This window comes from Acipenser ruthenus, chromosome 4 (genome assembly GCF_902713425.1).
Source record: "Acipenser ruthenus chromosome 4, fAciRut3.2 maternal haplotype, whole genome shotgun sequence".
In the NCBI taxonomy this organism is placed as follows: Eukaryota; Metazoa; Chordata; class Actinopteri; order Acipenseriformes; family Acipenseridae; genus Acipenser; species Acipenser ruthenus.
This window is the reverse complement of record NC_081192.1, coordinates 20673616-20691327: the sequence shown is the minus strand read 5'-3', so window position 1 is coordinate 20691327 and position 17712 is coordinate 20673616. Positions and strand designations below refer to the sequence as shown.

At 37.8% G+C, this 17712-nt stretch overlaps 1 protein-coding gene across 1 annotated transcript in view; it reads left to right on the top strand.

Annotated features, from left to right (window-relative positions):
• The window catches only part of LOC117399989 (lipoxygenase homology domain-containing protein 1-like), a 92925-nt gene that overhangs the window by 34777 nt on the left and 40436 nt on the right, over positions 1-17712 (top strand). Inside the window, exons 26-36 of the mRNA XM_059023400.1 lie at positions 4317-4536; positions 5786-5940; positions 6753-6831; positions 7696-7777; positions 7874-7929; positions 9602-9634; positions 10144-10310; positions 11530-11749; positions 12595-12749; positions 13285-13498; positions 17263-17441. Of these exons, the coding sequence (XP_058879383.1) occupies positions 4317-4536; positions 5786-5940; positions 6753-6831; positions 7696-7777; positions 7874-7929; positions 9602-9634; positions 10144-10310; positions 11530-11749; positions 12595-12749; positions 13285-13498; positions 17263-17441 (1560 nt within the window). The remainder of the gene's footprint in view (positions 1-4316; positions 4537-5785; positions 5941-6752; positions 6832-7695; positions 7778-7873; positions 7930-9601; positions 9635-10143; positions 10311-11529; positions 11750-12594; positions 12750-13284; positions 13499-17262; positions 17442-17712) is intronic.

Below are 17712 nucleotides of genomic sequence, written 5' to 3'. Positions count from 1 at the left end.
TACAAACTTCTAAAATGTTTTTAAAAATGAACAATAAAAGCAATAAGTATCATTATCAAAAATAATTGATTGTTTAATCTCAAACTTGTACATTGTTAATAAAACAAAACACCGGTTTGTATCTGGCCTACTTTCAGCACGCTTAAAATGATCAAAACTTAATAACTGCATTAAACACATATGGATTACATGTAGGCCTACCTTAAATTACGTTTTCTATGATTATTATTTATTAATCCTGAGAGTCACTGTCATCGCTGTCACTTATTAGCAGTTCATTACGCTCAAGCTCCTCCTCATCTTGCTCAGCTGGCAATGACAGAAACCTGGCGTTTAATATAGACCCAGCGTTACCGTCCTGCCATAGTTAAGGTTGCAATGTTTTCCATTATAAGCCCCATATCGTCTGATTGGTAGGCTGAATTAGTGTTATTCTGTCCAGTAGTTTTTGAGCTGCAGCACTTTTAAAAAACTGGTGGTTTTTTTTGTGTAAATTTGGAGCCGGGATTATTAAAAAAAAAAAAAAAAAACTACTGGACAGTCACTACTCCCATTTGGCAAGTTACTGCATCTAAGTAGTCTTTAGTGCCTTTTGTGGGTGGGGAGGTTTAAAAATGTGTATTTTAATATAAAAAAAAGTAATTTTAAAAACGAATCCTACGCATGCGCAGTTGTACGATTTGGTAACTGTGTTTGTGTAGCTAACATTTCAAGCTTTTCGCAAGCGTAATAAATCATCATAGTGTACTGTACAGAGTAAGTAAATAAAAGCCGTGTCAGATAGAAGGTGAACGAGTAGGCCTATTTAAAACCTACATGTACACTTAGGATGAGAGACTGCGCCAGAGCAGCTAATGGTGAAACACTTCAAATAGGCCTAAAACGATTATTTGCATTACATTAGGCTTACAAAATTCAAACACACACCCATACAACCACAAAAGCCATAAGAACTTCCAAATAAATCATTTTTGTTTATTTCTAAAGTAAAACAAATAACTGCATTTTGATGCTCTAGTGTAAATAACATGGCATCCATAAAATTAAAAAAAAAACTTGATTTATTTCTTAGCAGATGCCCTTATCCAGGGCGACTTACAATTGTTACAAGATATCACATTATTTTTACATACAATTACATTATTTTTTCATACAATTACCCATTCTTACAGTTGGGTTTTTACTGGAGCAATTTAGGTAAAGTACCTTGCTCAAGGGTACAAGAGTCCAGAACCCTAACCACTACTCCACAATGATTAGCCGTCATAAAACAAAAACACGGAAATGCCAAATATACAAAATTATTTGAAACCCTGTTCTGTACAGTAATGCTCGTTTAGCATGAATACTGTAGTCAGGACCCAGCATATTTTTATCTTAACTTATCAATTCCCTCATTAAAAATAAATAAATAAATAAATAAATAAAAATTACCAATAACAAACCCTTCACAAAACAGGGTACGAACAGCTGCATGTCAATAGAATATTTAAATTAAATATGGTGCTGTATGAAGTTGCTATTTACGCCGCATCTGGAAGTAGACTAACAGGGTCCATTTGGATGAAACCGACCACATATGTTTTCTGAGAACCGCATTACTCATGGCTTACTGAGGTAAACGCTTAGCAACACAAACTTAAGTAGCCTAACAAAAACTTTGTTAAAATAACGTTAAGGTTGCCGTTCAAAATCACAGAAGTCAGCAAATAGGACGTTAAGGCGCACAACCTTAACTCACCCCTATTATGCCTATGCATTGCATCAGATATAACGTCATACTTGACATCAGTAATGACATCAGCAATGACTAATCACATGACAAATGCTCGACCAAGACTGCCCAGAAGGACATTACCAAAATAATAACCTTGCAGTTTCTGTGATGTCTTTTTGATTTTGAACTGGCGATTATTTGAGACCCGGCAATTATTTGGTATTAGGTATTAGTAAAAAGAACTAGAAACTCTCGTACAATACAGTGCATTACAAGATGGCAAAATTTGCCATTCAATTATTAAATCTGATATATCAGTCTTGTAGAACCCTGCCCTGGCCTTTTCTCTTTCCCTTAAGCCCCCTCCCATTCACCCAAATAATAAAAGAAAATCAATATTGTAAGTTTTGAGAGTATCCAATCTTCTATTCCAAAGAAACAGGGCATTACAGTCCTTCAGCTATTTCAGGACTTACAATGTATGCAAGAAGAAGACTTTAGATACATTACATAATACAAATTAGTTACCTCAATACTTATTTCTTGTATGTTAGTGATACAAATATGTTGACTTGTTTTAAGGCTTTGCTTCTGGCAAATTGAGTTGGCAGGATTGATGAAGATAATGCTAGTGAAAACTGTGTCCTGACAGTTGTACAAATTAATCAAACCCCAGAGCCACAAAGTTACAGACAGTAATCAAGTAAATATATATATATATATATATATATATATATATATATATATATATATATATATATATATATATATAGGGCCTGTGCAGAAGCTTCCAGATTGCTGATGTAGATGTAGTTACATACAAAAGAACAATCTTGTCATTTTTTTAATGAGTTTTTCTGGCTGGTGAGCATAATTACTATTATTGAATATGCTGGTATACACAATACAATACAAATCAATTCCGATTTGTTACTGTCTTAAACAGCTAAAGAAACATTACAGTTTGTATGCAATTTTAAAAACGTTGCATGCTTTAGGGTACAAGACCAGTGTAAAACAAAGAGTTCCAAAATAGTGTGCACCAGCCCAAAAACACGGGTCTTGCTGTGAGGGGAACATCTTCAGTATTTAATGTATCAATCCGTCCAGATAGTGATTCAGAAGTGTAAATTATAGATATCACTATTACGGAAAAAGCTATCAGTATGTACGCATGAGGAACTCATCAATGTGCTTGATGTATAATAATGGCAAAATGTGTCATGTCAACTTATCCACTATCTTCTCAGCATCTTCACACAATGTCAACAATGTTGTTAAACTATAACAAAACCAGTGAAGGCATATTTAAAAAAATATGTATACAATCAATTGCAGTTATTGCCAAATACAATCTGAAATGCCTATTGGAGGCTAGGAGTGTGTGATAAAGGTTTGGTAAAGATTGGTGAAAATCAAGGCAGTTACAGTGTTAACAATGTAGATGGATGGACCGTCCACATAAGGGTCCCCATTTTTTTCAACAATATACTTGTGATGTGGGAAGGATGCATTACAGCAGTAGGCCACTAAATGAATTTGGCATCGTGTCACAGGCCTGACGGAATGACCCAGTAATTAATAACTGGTTGGATGGCAATGTAAAATAAGAGGTGGGTAGTAGTAGTAGTCGGGATGTGGTGAGCTGCAGTTTTGCACAGGCCAAAAACTTCACCATTTCAATGTTGCTACCATTATTTTTCAATTACAGTATTTTGTATGAAACAAATTGTTTTATTCAGACAATATAAATAAAATGCACAACGTACAATTAACTATCTCACAAAAATTCAATATCAAATCAGACTTATCGTTAAATGTGTGTCAGACACAATACAATACATAATTGTTTATTGAAAAATAAACTGCAGTAGGGGAATAAAGTCTGGAGGCTGTTTCAATTAATATTGACAGCACACACATGTACTCTACATAAGACAGTGTAAGTGTAAAGTTAAGATTTGAAGTATATACAGTAGGGTTTGAAATGGAAACCCAAGCACAACCATTAGTAGACCCCAGCATTACCAGCAAGGGCAACACAATGGATTTGAAACAAATACTTCACAATGGTCTTGATATGGTACTGTATAATAAAAATGCAATGGATTCCCAGTATGTAAACCGAATTTGCCTTCCTAAAGTTATACCTCAAGTTAAGTTATGGGTGTTAAGTTATGGGTGATGTATTGGTTCATACAGTAACATTTTGATACCATCAGTGTCCCAAAATAAGAAAATGTATTAATAACATGTATGTGGGATTTCCAATACCGGATTTAAAGACAGACCTATCCCATTCCTACGGAAGAATGGGTTAAGTAACATTGCAAAATTAAGATGTGGTACATGAATTAATCATGTGCTCTGGAGAGAAATTAAACCTAATAAGTTGATGAAAATCTAATTTTTAAAGAGATATTGCCAAAAAAAAAAAAAAAAGTCCAACTAGGATAGCTGACCTTGCAGAATACAGTAGTTCCTTTAACTGCACAGTATGTCAGACCTACAATACTTAGATCTTTAAATTTGATAAATTAAATTATTTTGTTTTGGTGCGAGGATTTTTATTGGCAAACTGTGCTTACTGTGTACACAGATTAATTTGAAGGACCTAGGGGAATTGTACAAATTACGTATTGGCCATGACAACACTGGAGAAGACCCTGGTTGGTACTTAGAGGAGGTGATTCTACATGAATTGGCCACACAGAAAGAGATGTCCCTTCCTGTGAGGCAATGGCTGGCTGAAGATAAAGATGTTGGAGATGTATGGAAGGAACTGGCTGTTCATCAGACAAACAAGAAGTCTTTACCAGGTAAAATATTACTGCTGTACAAACAATGTGTCATACTAGAGCTCATTATGAAAAATATTATTCTCCAATTTATTACATATAAATAATTTATACTTGTTAGGCGTGTACAAAGGGTCTACAAGTGTTACCTAGGGTACCATATGGTCCTTAGTTGGCATCTCTAGAATTATTGCCCTGGGTTATCCTTTATTAACTGTATTTTGCAACACCCCAAGCTAACAGTGCCACTCATCTCATATCACATAGTTTATGTACTGTAAGTCATAATATATCCACTGTCCAGTTGACTTACAAACCTGCCCCTTGTTTGTATAGTTTTGAAGTGCATTGCCCAAACAACTTTAAAACTAGATTTATTTACCCTTTCTCAGGAATATAATCCAATTCCATAACAGAATGAGAATGATGGAAAAATCCATTCATGTTTTATTATTTCACTCAGGAGCCTTGTTAGTACTCACAGCTCTGAGCTCTGTAAATTCTGCAGTCTGTAAACTTTAGCAATGAAGAAAGCCATCATTTCAATAACTCATGACATGCTCTGTATTATTCAGCATCTGCTGATGGGTTTTATTTGTGTACGGTCAATCAGTTTTATAGCCCTTGCATTACTCTGCAATACAGACAAAACCAGTTTATTACAGTATTTCCATTTTAAACCTTTTCCATCTCTTCAATGTAGAACCTGAGATCACTGATTTGCTGTTTGCAACATTATAGTATTCAGTCTTGTAGGCTGTTAATTGTGAATCTGTCACAGAATCTTAGCCAAGTTTGTATATATAAAATTAACAGAAATATGGGAAGACAGCATGGCCTAGTGGGTTAATAATGGTCAAGTTTTTTGTGATAATGGTCAAGTTTTTTGTTTTTTGATAATAAATTGTTTGACTTTTGTTTAAACAAATTTAAAAATAATAAGTTGCACCATGAATAGAAAAATGTGTCTTGTTTAACTTTTACATTAAATCTTTACTGGGCTGCCCCTTTTTTGTATATCACTTGGGCTAGCTGTGTCCCGTATAGGTAGTCACAGTAGTTTTCCTTCATCCTTTATTCTAACTTGAATGGAGTGACGACCGTGATTCACAATACGTTGCAGTTAATGATTGTATGTTGTTGTTTGTGACATTTAAATAGATCAAGCTGTACATTTTCAGTTTTAGTTTCAATCTGGTATATAGAACAAGTTAATATGTCCCCTATAGTGCATACAAATGGACAAGACTGTTCTTGTTTTGTTAAACAGTGCTGGTGTATCAGGTTTACGTTTACACTGGGTCCAGGCCAGGAGCCGACACAGACTCTGCTGTTTATATTAACATCTTTGGGTCAAGAGGGGACACTGGTAAAAGGAAACTGCACAAATCAGTGAATCAAAAAGTCATCTTTCAGCAAGGACAGGTAAGGCTTCACAGTATTTTTGGCTTAATAATAACAATATGTAGTAAATTACAGCAAATGTGGAGTTGGTTTTATTCTGAATCGATTAACACATCATTGATGATGAATCAAGATAAAAACAGATCCAGGTTTGAATTGTTTATTGCCAGAAATATGCATTTTCCTTTTCCATCTTAGAACCCATGTGTAATGTATTTATAAAAGGGGATGCTGCCATCCTTAGTAACCCTTTATGATATGTGTTTGTAAGGGTTGGATTAAGACAGTTTATATGAATATGCCAATGATTACTTCAAGAAATATTTTTTTAAGTATTTTTATTCCCACCACTTACTGTAAAGTGCTATCACAAAATAAACGTTTGTCTCCCTCTGACTGAAGTTGCTTACGTTTTTTCAGAGATTCAAGTGAACTGCATGTGAAATAGTTTGTTTAGTTTTACAATGTTGAAGCTGTCAGTTGTAAATTACATTTTGAGATTATTTAAAACAATTTCCTGTAATAAATGAGGAAAAAGAGAAACACACTGAATGGAATTAAAGGTGGGCTTTTATTTATTTTATCTCACCAGACACAGGATTGTCTGCAATTGTTCCTGCCTTTAATGATCACAGAGCTTTGAGATGTGTGACTTTCATTTAATCGGAAGCCTGTGTTTGTTTTTTATTTTATTTTGCAAGCTATGTCCTTTGATTCAGCGTCAACTGTGAGACTGATTTGCAAAGGTTATCTAGCATACCATTTATTAACAGTTGTTGGATTGTTTACAATGGTGTCATGCAGGAATAATATGGTGTGCTTGTTTTGATAAGGTTGACATTTTCAGCATTGAGGCTGTATCTCTGGCAGAACTGAGAAAGGTGGTGGTCGAGCACCGTGGAACTGGTCCAGGTATTGTGCTCTGTCAATAATTACTTTATTAGTATGTTTGGCATGGTAACCTATGTTGGGGAGATGTTATAAAACAAATAGATGCATACAAAAACACTTGTTCGCTTTATAAAAAGAAACTTAAAAATTGAAATGTTCTCTTCAAATGATATAGTGCTAAAGACATTAATACTCAGGTTCTTATTCATTTACTTGGTCACACCTAAACAAGGACGTCTACAGTTTCAATTTGTATATCACACAGCAAATATGAAAACCTGTAGGGTATGGCTTTTAAAATGCAAGCAAGGACAGCTAACACTACAGATCAGTGTGTAACCATTTTAATTCATCACAAGAATTTAAACTTTAGTGATTGGTTATCACAAAATGCAGTGTTGTTTTGAAAACATGTTTGTGCGATCATTTTCTCTTGAATCATTTCAATGAAAGTGTAAGGAAACTAAATTGTGTGTATTTCTGTGTAACAAGTTTTCATTCTTGATTCCAGTAATCAAAAGTCACACTTGTACAGCTAAATCACTATCATTAAACACAATAATGAGGCTTCTAGTTATTAACAGAAATGAAGGAGTAATTAGTTACCTAATCTCTGGGAGGACATCGGACAAGGTGCTGGTGTGTGTTCATTGAGGAACTTCAATTCTTCTCTAATGCACTCTCAAATGCCTGTCTTAAATATGTTGCTTAAATGTGCTAGTAAAGCTAAACCTTGTTTTTGCTAGTTTGTGTGAGCAGTGTTCCAACCAAGGTCAGTCAAGTTCCCACACGCCACTCAATCCCTTGTTTGTTCCAGCTGTGCTGGCACAGTGTACTCATAATATTTGTTTAACCCTTTACCTTACAAAAGTACATTTTCTTAAGGTAATGGATGGTTCCTGGAAAAAGTCATCATCAAGTTTGAAGACCAGACCAGAGAACATGAAAGTGTGTTTCTTTGCAACAGGTACTGTACTCCTCTGTGACAAATAATATTATTTCTTTAATGGTTGAGAATTTTGTTTCCTACAATTCCAATGGTCAATTGAACTTGTTTTTTTAGATGGCTGGATGAGTACCAGGATGACGGAAAGACTGAAAGAGAGTTATTTGTAGAAGGCAAGTTATTGAGTACTTTACCTTACCTTTGTACTGTGTCTGTATAGTACATTCAATCTTAAACATAATTTCTGCTTGCAAATAAAACAATACAGAATACTGCTCTCTATTCCTCTGTTGAAAGAGAAGATGACCACCAAAACATTATTTATGGGCTGCCTATTGGTATGTATTTACCAAGCTCTGTATATCAGAGCTGCCGATAGGCCCCTTCCTGGGGTGACGTCCTCGGTCCCACTTACCGAGGGATTAAACTAGTCATCCTACGGTGAAATGCATTGAGTGAAATGCATTGAGCCACGCTTGCAGCAGGCACATGCAAAGTAAACCCAGCTCGATGGCTGATACAGCTGTGGTCGTCAGACCCAGTAGTTTTTGGCACAACGCCAAGGTAACCTCTGATCCTTGTCGAAACAGGGAGAGGCGACCTCGAATAGCTGCTGCTCTGTCATCCGACAGGTATGCGCGCATCGTACTGGAGTCCAGCCAGAGCCCCAAGTACATGCACTGCACCGGAGTAAGCCAACTCTTTGCATCGTTGATGGTGAGGCCCAGCCTCGCCAGATTCTCTGTCACAATTGCCATGTGGGCCACTGCACCCTCTCATGACTGGGACAAATCAAGCAGTCATCGAGATAGTTCATTAATCTGATCCCCTGCAAGCGCAAGGGGGCCAGGATAGCATTCATGCACTTTGAAAACGTACGAGGAGCTAATGAGAGGCCAAATGGCAGCATGGAAAACTCATAAACGCTTCCCTGAAAGGCGAAGCGGAGGTACTTCCTGTGCTCTGGACAAATGGGAATGTGAAAGTACGCGTCCCGTAAATCCACGGTGGTAAACCAGTCACCCAGCCTGACGGACTGGAGAATGTGACGGTGAGTCAGCATTTGGAACCTCCTCTCCTTCAAAAACTAATTGAGGAGTCTCAGGTCTAGGATGGGGCAAAAGCCTCCGTCCTTCTTGGGTACCAGAAAATATCTTGAGTAGAACCCCTCTCCGTAGGAGATGGGGTCTACAAGACAAATGGCTTGTTTGCACAGCAAGGCAGCCACTCTTTCTGAAATACCGAGACCTGAAGAGGGTCTGTCACGGATGTATTCGTGGCCCCTCGAAAGGGAGGAGGCCCCAAGCGGAACTGTAGCGCATAACTGTTGTGCACGGTAGCGAGCACCCAGGTGTCCGAGCACCGTGCGCACCAGGCACCTTGTGCACCGAGCACCGTCTGCATCGAGCATGCTGTGCGCACCTAGTACTAACGCCATGTGTGTTGAGCACTGTGTGCACTGGGCACCGTATGCACCAGGCACCGTGTGCACGGAGAACCCTGTGCATCGTGCGCTATGCGCACCAAGTGCACTGAGCACCATGGGCAACGGGCACTGTGCACACCAAGGCACCGAAGTACCAAGGGCTGAGCACGCACCTTACCATCTTGAGAGGCAAAAAGAGAAATGGCTTCCGTGGGATGACGGGTTTAATCCCTCAGTAGGCAGGACCAAGAACGTCACCCCAGGAAGGGACCTATTGGCAGCTCTAGTATAAAGAGCTCAGTAAATACCTACCAATAGGCAGGCATATCCCAGAAGTAATGTTTTGGTGGTCATCTTCGAATTGAAAGGGAACCATATGTACATAAAGTAACCGTAACTCATCATATTTTATCTCTCAGGTTATCAGACATCTAAAGAAGATCCCCAGAAAGGTAAGGAAAGCTACAAGAAGCTAAATTAATTTTTTTTTAAATGACCTGCGGAAGATTTAGCTTAGTTTCTGAGAAATTTGGGGGATATATTAAATTCTCTTAATTTGGGCCAGATTCTAATACAGTTCGTTTTATCTTCCTTACAGTTTGCCTTATACATTTATAACCCTTATGCTTATGCATACCATCATAAAAAATAAATAAATATGAAAGCATACTTATGCACAGGGAAAGCATGTAAGCATGTTTAATAGGCAAAATACCATGCTTAAGCATGGAAATGGTATATCAAATGTCTGGTAAACTGCAGCATTTCTACAAGGGTATTTTCATTGAAGAACAAGATACATTTTTATTGTTTTTTATGATGAAATGGAGATTCCGTATATCTGTATTAATTAAAGAGTTATGTTATTACTTCAGAACTAAAAATATATATGTATTTGTATGTATACCAGATATTTACCCACTCTTTATATGTTTATTTGACTATCTACATCTTTTTAAAGGGAAATGGAAGATTCTTGTGAAAACTTCTAAAGACTCGCCAGTGCCTAAGGAAATGAAAGCTACCATTGTAATCTATGGGTCAGAGGGCAAAAGCAATGACATCATTCTTTCATCTAACAATCCTGCATTTGTCAGTTTTCTTCCGGGAGCAAGGGATGAGTTTTTGGTAAGATGTGAAAATATATGGGGTGACTATTCAAGTTCTTCTTTTGCTGACATCACCTGCTGAGCCCAAAGCTCAGCAAACAGTTTCACGCTGGTAAATTCAAATATTGCATGGCTTGCAGGGGGGGCAAAAAACTTACAAGAAGTAGAAGATAGAATGGTAGGCATTATTACACTTTTTTAGGGGACTGTTTCTAAACTTGCCTTTTAGTAAACTGATTCATTAAGGTCCTGGATGTAGGTACTTTATTATGTTACCAGTAAGAAATAAAGTAGGTAAATCACGAAGCAGTGTTAGACGAAGGTGATGAACCACATATCTAAGGACACAGAAGGCTTATTTTAATGTAAATGCTTTGCTATTACAGTCAATTCTCATTAAAACAAACCTGGATTGAACATATTTCCTGATACTACAAATGTTTTACATGGTCCCAGCCAAATTTAGCAGTCGTTTATTGTAAATTACTTCTTATAATACAAATTCACTTAACATTTTTTCATGTTTGTGTGAATTATTTTGGAGCCCCTCCAGGGAAGATTAATTTAAATTAAACATATTGCCCTAGTTCAAACAGCTGAGTGTAACAGATACTGAGAAATGTATGAATGTGCATCCATATTAGGACCCCTGTACTGTACTGCACTGTATTTTAGTGCTGTTTTGGGACTACTGATCCTATGATGCATTTTGAGTTCCCATGCACACAGTTTTCGAGTTGCCGCACCGCCGTACAAGAAAAAAGATGTTGCTGCAGATTTCAGCATTTTCGCAAACACTTTGCTAATGATTCTGTAAAACCAGGATACAATAATACAGGCCTATGAACAGCAAACTCTGGATGCAAGTCATCAGCGTGTCTGATTTGCTCAAAACCTGATGTTAGGATGCCTTGTTTAAAAATGCCCGTGATCAGACTGGGACATGCAGATTTCAAGTGCATATAATCTGCAATGTATACTTTTGAAAAATTCACTTACAACTGCATTTTGTGTACGTTAACAACAGGTAAGATGCATTTACCTTTAGCGTCAAACCATTTAAACTCAGCGGCAGTTGGGTTATTCCAGGAGTTTACTTCAAGCATTAACTAAATTGTGATTATTTGCAGACAGGTAGCTAAAAGGGAACTGTGCGCTTGTAGCCTGTGGCTGTAAGAGTGAAAAATGTTCTTTGATTTAATTTATCTGAAAACTTTTCCTCATAATGCCTATTTTAGGTTGATGCTGGAGATGTTGGTGACGTGTACAAGATTCGGGTCAGCTGCGATGAGCTGACAGACTTTGAGGGCTGGCATTTTAAGTTTATTCAAATGGAAGAGCTGCACACAGGAAAAGAGCTGAACTTTGACTGTAACTGTTGGCTCTCTCTGAGCTTGGAAGACACTGTAATGGTGAAAGAATTCCCTCTGTTGACTGAGGGCCAAAAACCTCTACAGGGTAAGAATAGCAAACAGGGGAAATAATAATTGAGAAATATTTTTGCAGCAGCAGTAGAAATTATCCTAATACTCCCTATTGAAAACTGTAGCAACAAAAAAAGACTAAAAAATAACAGCTGTCAAAATACTTTGCAGTCTACTTTCAAGGTCCATGTGTAGTTATAATAATTATAATTATAACACAATTATTGTCTATCCATTCATAGGTGGTTTGATTTCTTATGTGGTTTTGTCAGACTATATTACTAGAAGGGAAGTATTAAACCCTACTTCAGAAATCAGTTATTGTTTTATAACTATCAAGGGTCAGTTTTGGAAGGGGAAGGCCTTTTGAATCTGACATAATTGTCAGGTTAATGTGACCTTGAATTGTCAACTGTCGTGCTCATGTGCATTCTATACACACTTTTTAAATTTGGAGTCAGGTTTAACACATGCTCTGCTGGACTGGTTCTGAGACAAGCTGCTTTACCACTGAACAGTAAAGGTTGCCATGCATGTGTACTGTTATATTGTAGGCCCATATTCTGAAAAGTCCACAATATGTTTACTGGTCAGACCGGACAGTAACCCCAGAGTACTGTACTGTTTGTAGAAGGGAAGTCTCCAGTGTTTAACCATGCAGACATATTTGTTGAAAAGTTCCTTACCCATTTTAAGTCAAGTTGGTCTCCATAATCTTCTAAAACAAGGAATCAATGATCTGTTTAGCATTCAAGTGTAACTGCTGTTACACTTGAATGCTTAAGATAATACTTTTAGCAGTGATTGGGCATGATTCTCAGAGATATTTACTCCGTTTGAAGATTGTTGTTTTTCACTGTTAATTTTGTTTGATTGCAGTGAATCAGTACCTAGTATCAGTTCACACTGGCGACACCTGGGGAGCTGAAACATATTCAAATGTATACATAACCCTGTATGGAGAAAGAGGGGACACAGGTGTAAGGAAACTTCACAGGTCTTTAGTTGAAGGACAAAAATTTCAGAGAAACAAGGTGATTATTCAAATTCATATAACGTTTTATAATTGTACAACTGTGATTGCTTTTTTTTTTTGACATTACTGTTTTACCTTTACAGTTTAAAATAAGCATAATCCTGCAACTACAGTATGTGCAGGAAGTTATGAGTGTTGCACACTCTGCTGTAGCTCATGGAAGCAAAACCAATAAATGTAATTAACAAATAAATGTTTGTCATAATGATATTGAAAAAACTTAGAGCTCATATATATATATATATATATATATATATATATATATATATATATATATAAAATTTGATTTTTTAAATAACTTTTTTAAGTTTATTTCACGCTGCAAGAAAACCCCAATCCAACCTCATTTTACATGGAAGAAATAGTTGGTATTGGGAAAAAAAAAGATATAGAATCCAAATCGACTGTCATGATGAAAAGAATAGCATGCCAATAGATTCATTCAAAGAGCATGTTTCTGTAAACTCATGCCACATTCTATAACGCACTCTTTAGTAGATAAGTGGATTGTAAATGTTGATGGTTTTTGACAGGTTGATTCCTTTTTGCTGGAAGCAGTTTCTCTGGGTCACTTGAAGAAGGTTGTCGTGGGCCATGATGGAGAGGGGTATGGGGCTGGAATGTACCTCAAGCTGGTGACAGTGCAGGAGTCGGAGAGGTCCAGTACAGAGAGGGTGTTCCCCTGCTTTAAGTGGCTCGATGAACATATTGGCACTCAGAGCACGGTTTGCAAACTGAAGTCAGTTGGTAGGTTGTCCAGTTTTTCTTAGTTTCATGCTTTATCATTTCATTGTGTTTATTTGAATTTAAAATAAAGTTAAGAAAAACAAATAGTGAAGATGCATATTTTTTAAGAATTGTTGTTGATATTGAAATGCTGACACACTTCAGTCAGTGTTCGCTGCTGAATAACTGAATGGTTTAAATTCAGCTTTCATATTTAAACCTTTGTAAATAATAAGGTTTTGAAATCCATTTGCCTGTTTCTTAGTAGCCCAAGAATTCCCTCGAAATGAGAGTAATTATCCCAGTTAAACGTAATTGAAAGAAGCCTCTTATGAGCCCTATCAATACTATGTAGTGTTTTAGTTCTTTGCTTGTATTTTGTTATATTTAACAATATGCAGTAATTTAAAAGATAAGACAATATGGTAAATTAATGCAGTAAGAAAACTGATGTGGTTTAGTGAATTTTTTTATATGGAAGGATACGTATAATCACTGGTTGGTTAAAAAACAATACTGACTAAGACACTTGCATTTCTTACTAGAAAGTTTAAACAGCTCTTTCTTCTCAATTCCTAGCTCTTTGGAGTCCCGCATAACCTGCTGGGCTGAGCTGACAAACAGTTTGAGGTTGGGGATGTGCTCATTCACACTGATCCCCTGCCTGCCTTTAATCTGCTCTAAGAAGGCTTGTGTTCTGAGCGCTGTTTTGTCCTCTGAGCTGCTGACTGTCGGAGAACTCCAAACTTGTTGAGGAGTCAGTGTCACTGCCACCCTCTACACTGCGGCTATCCCTGCCGTACTCCACTCGCCCCAGCAGTCTGATTGACAGAGGCAGTGACTGTGTGTTTAGGAGCAAAATGCTCCCTTCTATCAGAACTATCACTCTCTGTGCCCTCTGTCTGACAGACATTCTCAGAGACAAGAATGTCTCTTTCTGTTCGGATATTTAAACCCCGCATTGTCATGGTTTACATTAATATCACCCCCCCCCCCACCCCCCTTCAGTTCTCTCTTGCTCTGTGCAGTAACTCGCTCACAATAACCTCTCCCCAAACACTCCTCATAGAGGATCCCTCAGCCCCAGCCGGAGATAACATCTCTAGGCAATCCTGCCTAGGTCCAACAGACCCTGATCAGCTGGTTCGAGACCAGCAGCAGCAGTCTGCACCATGGGTTCACTAGTCTCTTCACTGATCTCTGCGGTCTCCCTAGATCTCTCTGACACCCACCGCTGTCTCAGCCCAAGAAACCAACGGTTCAGCTTCCTGGTTTGCCAACTCTGTAGGCCTTTCCCTCTCACTGCTCGACCCCTCCTCTCCTTCACTGTCTGTATCCATATCACCCCTGCTGTTTTTAGCTTGATGTCCCTCCCGGCCACAAATAAAACATTTCATTCACTCAGTGGAAGCGAACACCACATAATCACAGACATCAACCCTGAATCTGAAAGCAATATTTAATTAATTATTAGGGTTGATCAGAAGCATATACAACTGCCTTCTGAAAGAGGCCACATGCTTCAATTCGGCAGATTTACAGCACAAAGCCATCATTGTTGCGGTTCAGATCTCTCTCCAACAGATCATTCTTAAAATAAGTGGCACATTCGGCACACTTCAGTGTCTTACTCATACAAAAGGCAGATTTAATCTTGGCACAAGTACAGCTTTTCCTAATTCCACAACACATTTCTCTACAGGTACACTGGCATCTACCAGGATCTTAATGCCATGATCCCTTGTGAGGTTTTGCCATAGTGACCACATCTGCTGACAAAAGTCAGCTTTACACAAATCAAACCCTCAATAAACAAGTATACTGTGAGATTGTTGAAGAAGAAAAGAAAAAAAAGAACTCTGAATTAGACAGAGAGCACGACACGACACACACACAGCTCACTCGCTCACTGACTCCCAGCACACACTGTGACAGACAGCACCAACAGACAGATACAGAGATAGACAGATATAGAATAGACCAAACAATATAATCAACAGGGACATGAATTATAATGTCCTTTAGCTCAGGGGACCTTTTTGCTTCTGAGCGCCAATATTAATGTCGCTTGTTTTTATATATTTCGTGCTTGGTAATTAAATGTCTCTGTAATTTGGAGGGTTCCAAACATTCATTGGACAGTACTTGTGCACGAATTACACACTGTAGTTCCAAATACAAGTACAAGTAAAACCGAAATTTAAGTAGCTGTCTTCATATTTACTTAATTTTGCAGGGTTAATAACGGCTTTATGTTTTTTACTAACAACACCGCCTCCTCGCTGTTCTTTAGCCCTTACGGATGAACTTGTTGAAGGAAGTTCTATATCATCATTCTGTGGGGTTTGTTGTTTTGATGCTGATGGTCAAATAAAAAATGTATCCATATCTGGTATTTATTGTGTGTGTTTCCAATGATTTTTACTTTGTAATCTGTTGTGCTTCTGCTGAAATAGCTCTATTACACCATACATAACCCGAGAATGTGTTACGTAACCTGAGAATGCGTTAATTACTGCGCATGCTTATGACATGTTGAAGCTAATAGGTTTCAGCAAGCAGGGAAAATAACACATTCTCTGGTTTGTTTTTGGAGGACCCCTTGAAACCTCCTCAAGGACCCCTAGGGGGGCTGCGGACTCCCGGTTAAGAACCCCTGCTTTAGCATAACTTCTCTGTCTATCGTCCTTCAGACGGAGCCACCTTAGACAAATATGAATGTGGTCAGCGATAGAACAGATTTGATTTGAAAAGTGCTGTTTCTAGAAAGTGATCATTTTAGATTAATGTAACTCAGAGACTTTGTTTTCATTACCTTCCTGGCTCAGACTCAATTACAGAACAGATGTACAGTAACTAAGATGTCTCAGTGGAAAAACTGAATGAAAATAAATGTGGGCTAAAGGATCAATTTAAACTAAAGTAGTTTAATTAATATTTTAAATATAAAGAACAACGCAATAAAAGTCTTATTTGAAGGAACAACGGTGCCATAAAAGTTGTAGAAAAACAATACAAGCTTTCATGGATGATTAGTGTGGTATCATTGGGACCTTACGGCTGGAGGCTCGACTGTTTCTGTAACGTACAGTAACCGACAAACAGTACAGTAGCCTTTTCTGTGGGAAGCTTGGGTCCAGTCAAGGGATAATTTCTATCATTCAAGGAGAGAGCACCATGAACACCGGGGTTATCTGCTGCTTGGAACAAAGATCTCATCTAGAGTTAAGATGTCCCTAGCAGTATAAACCCATTATGTTCAGTATGCAAAGGGCTGATGAGCCACTGACATACAGATATTTGTGAAGGGACAGGCATTGGTTTTTAGCCAACTGCTTAAGATAAAATCCACAGACAGAATTGAAGGAACTTAACAATGGGAGAAAGAGATATCTGAAAACTGGGCCGTGTTTCAAATCCCGACTAACCAGCTGTTTGCTGTGGTCACCTGTAAAGGTCATGTACAAAACTGATTAGTTAATTTGCCAAATCTTCATTTTGATGCAACAGTTTTAGGGCTGAAACTCTTTACATTTTATTGACTCAGCTAGAGAATGTACATTTTTCTGTAGATTTCAAGTTTGTCATTATATGAATTAGGCTATTTTGGAGGTGTGAGTTCCTCTTTATTGGTGTGTTTGAGACCAGTTTCCTCAATTAAATCCTAAACAGGCCCAACCAAGGTGGTGCCAATGTGGTAAGGCTGCTGATATAAGAATATTTAGTGACTCATTTGTTTGTGCTGGACTGTTTTATAATATTCTGGTGTGCTTTCTTTCCTGCAGGTGAGAGATTGGTGTCCGGTCCTAAGCAGTTGGAGTTTTCTGGTGTCTGGTTTTTGACACTCTCTGGCTCTGAAGTTGGCAATAGAGAGAGTCCTGTTCAGCTTGCACTTAACATTTATGGAGACAAAGGTTACAAGAAACTGCGACTTCATGTAACTGGACAGACTCTGCAGCTCAAGGTTTATACATTATGACACTTAATGATTGCTTTGAACATTTTGTCCTTAGACAATCTCCAAGATAATTTAGCATGCACTGCTTTAACTTCAGTTATTTTGCCAGAGGCTAGATGGCAGCACATCTTATCTAAACCCTCAGAAAAGAGACCACAGAATTCTGCTATTTTTTTTCTCAGAAAGAGACACCAAAGGATTGCATGAGAGACAAAGAAGATTTGAATCGTGCTCAAGGAGCAATGTGGAAAGATTGCTTCTCCTTGTGCAGTCCCTA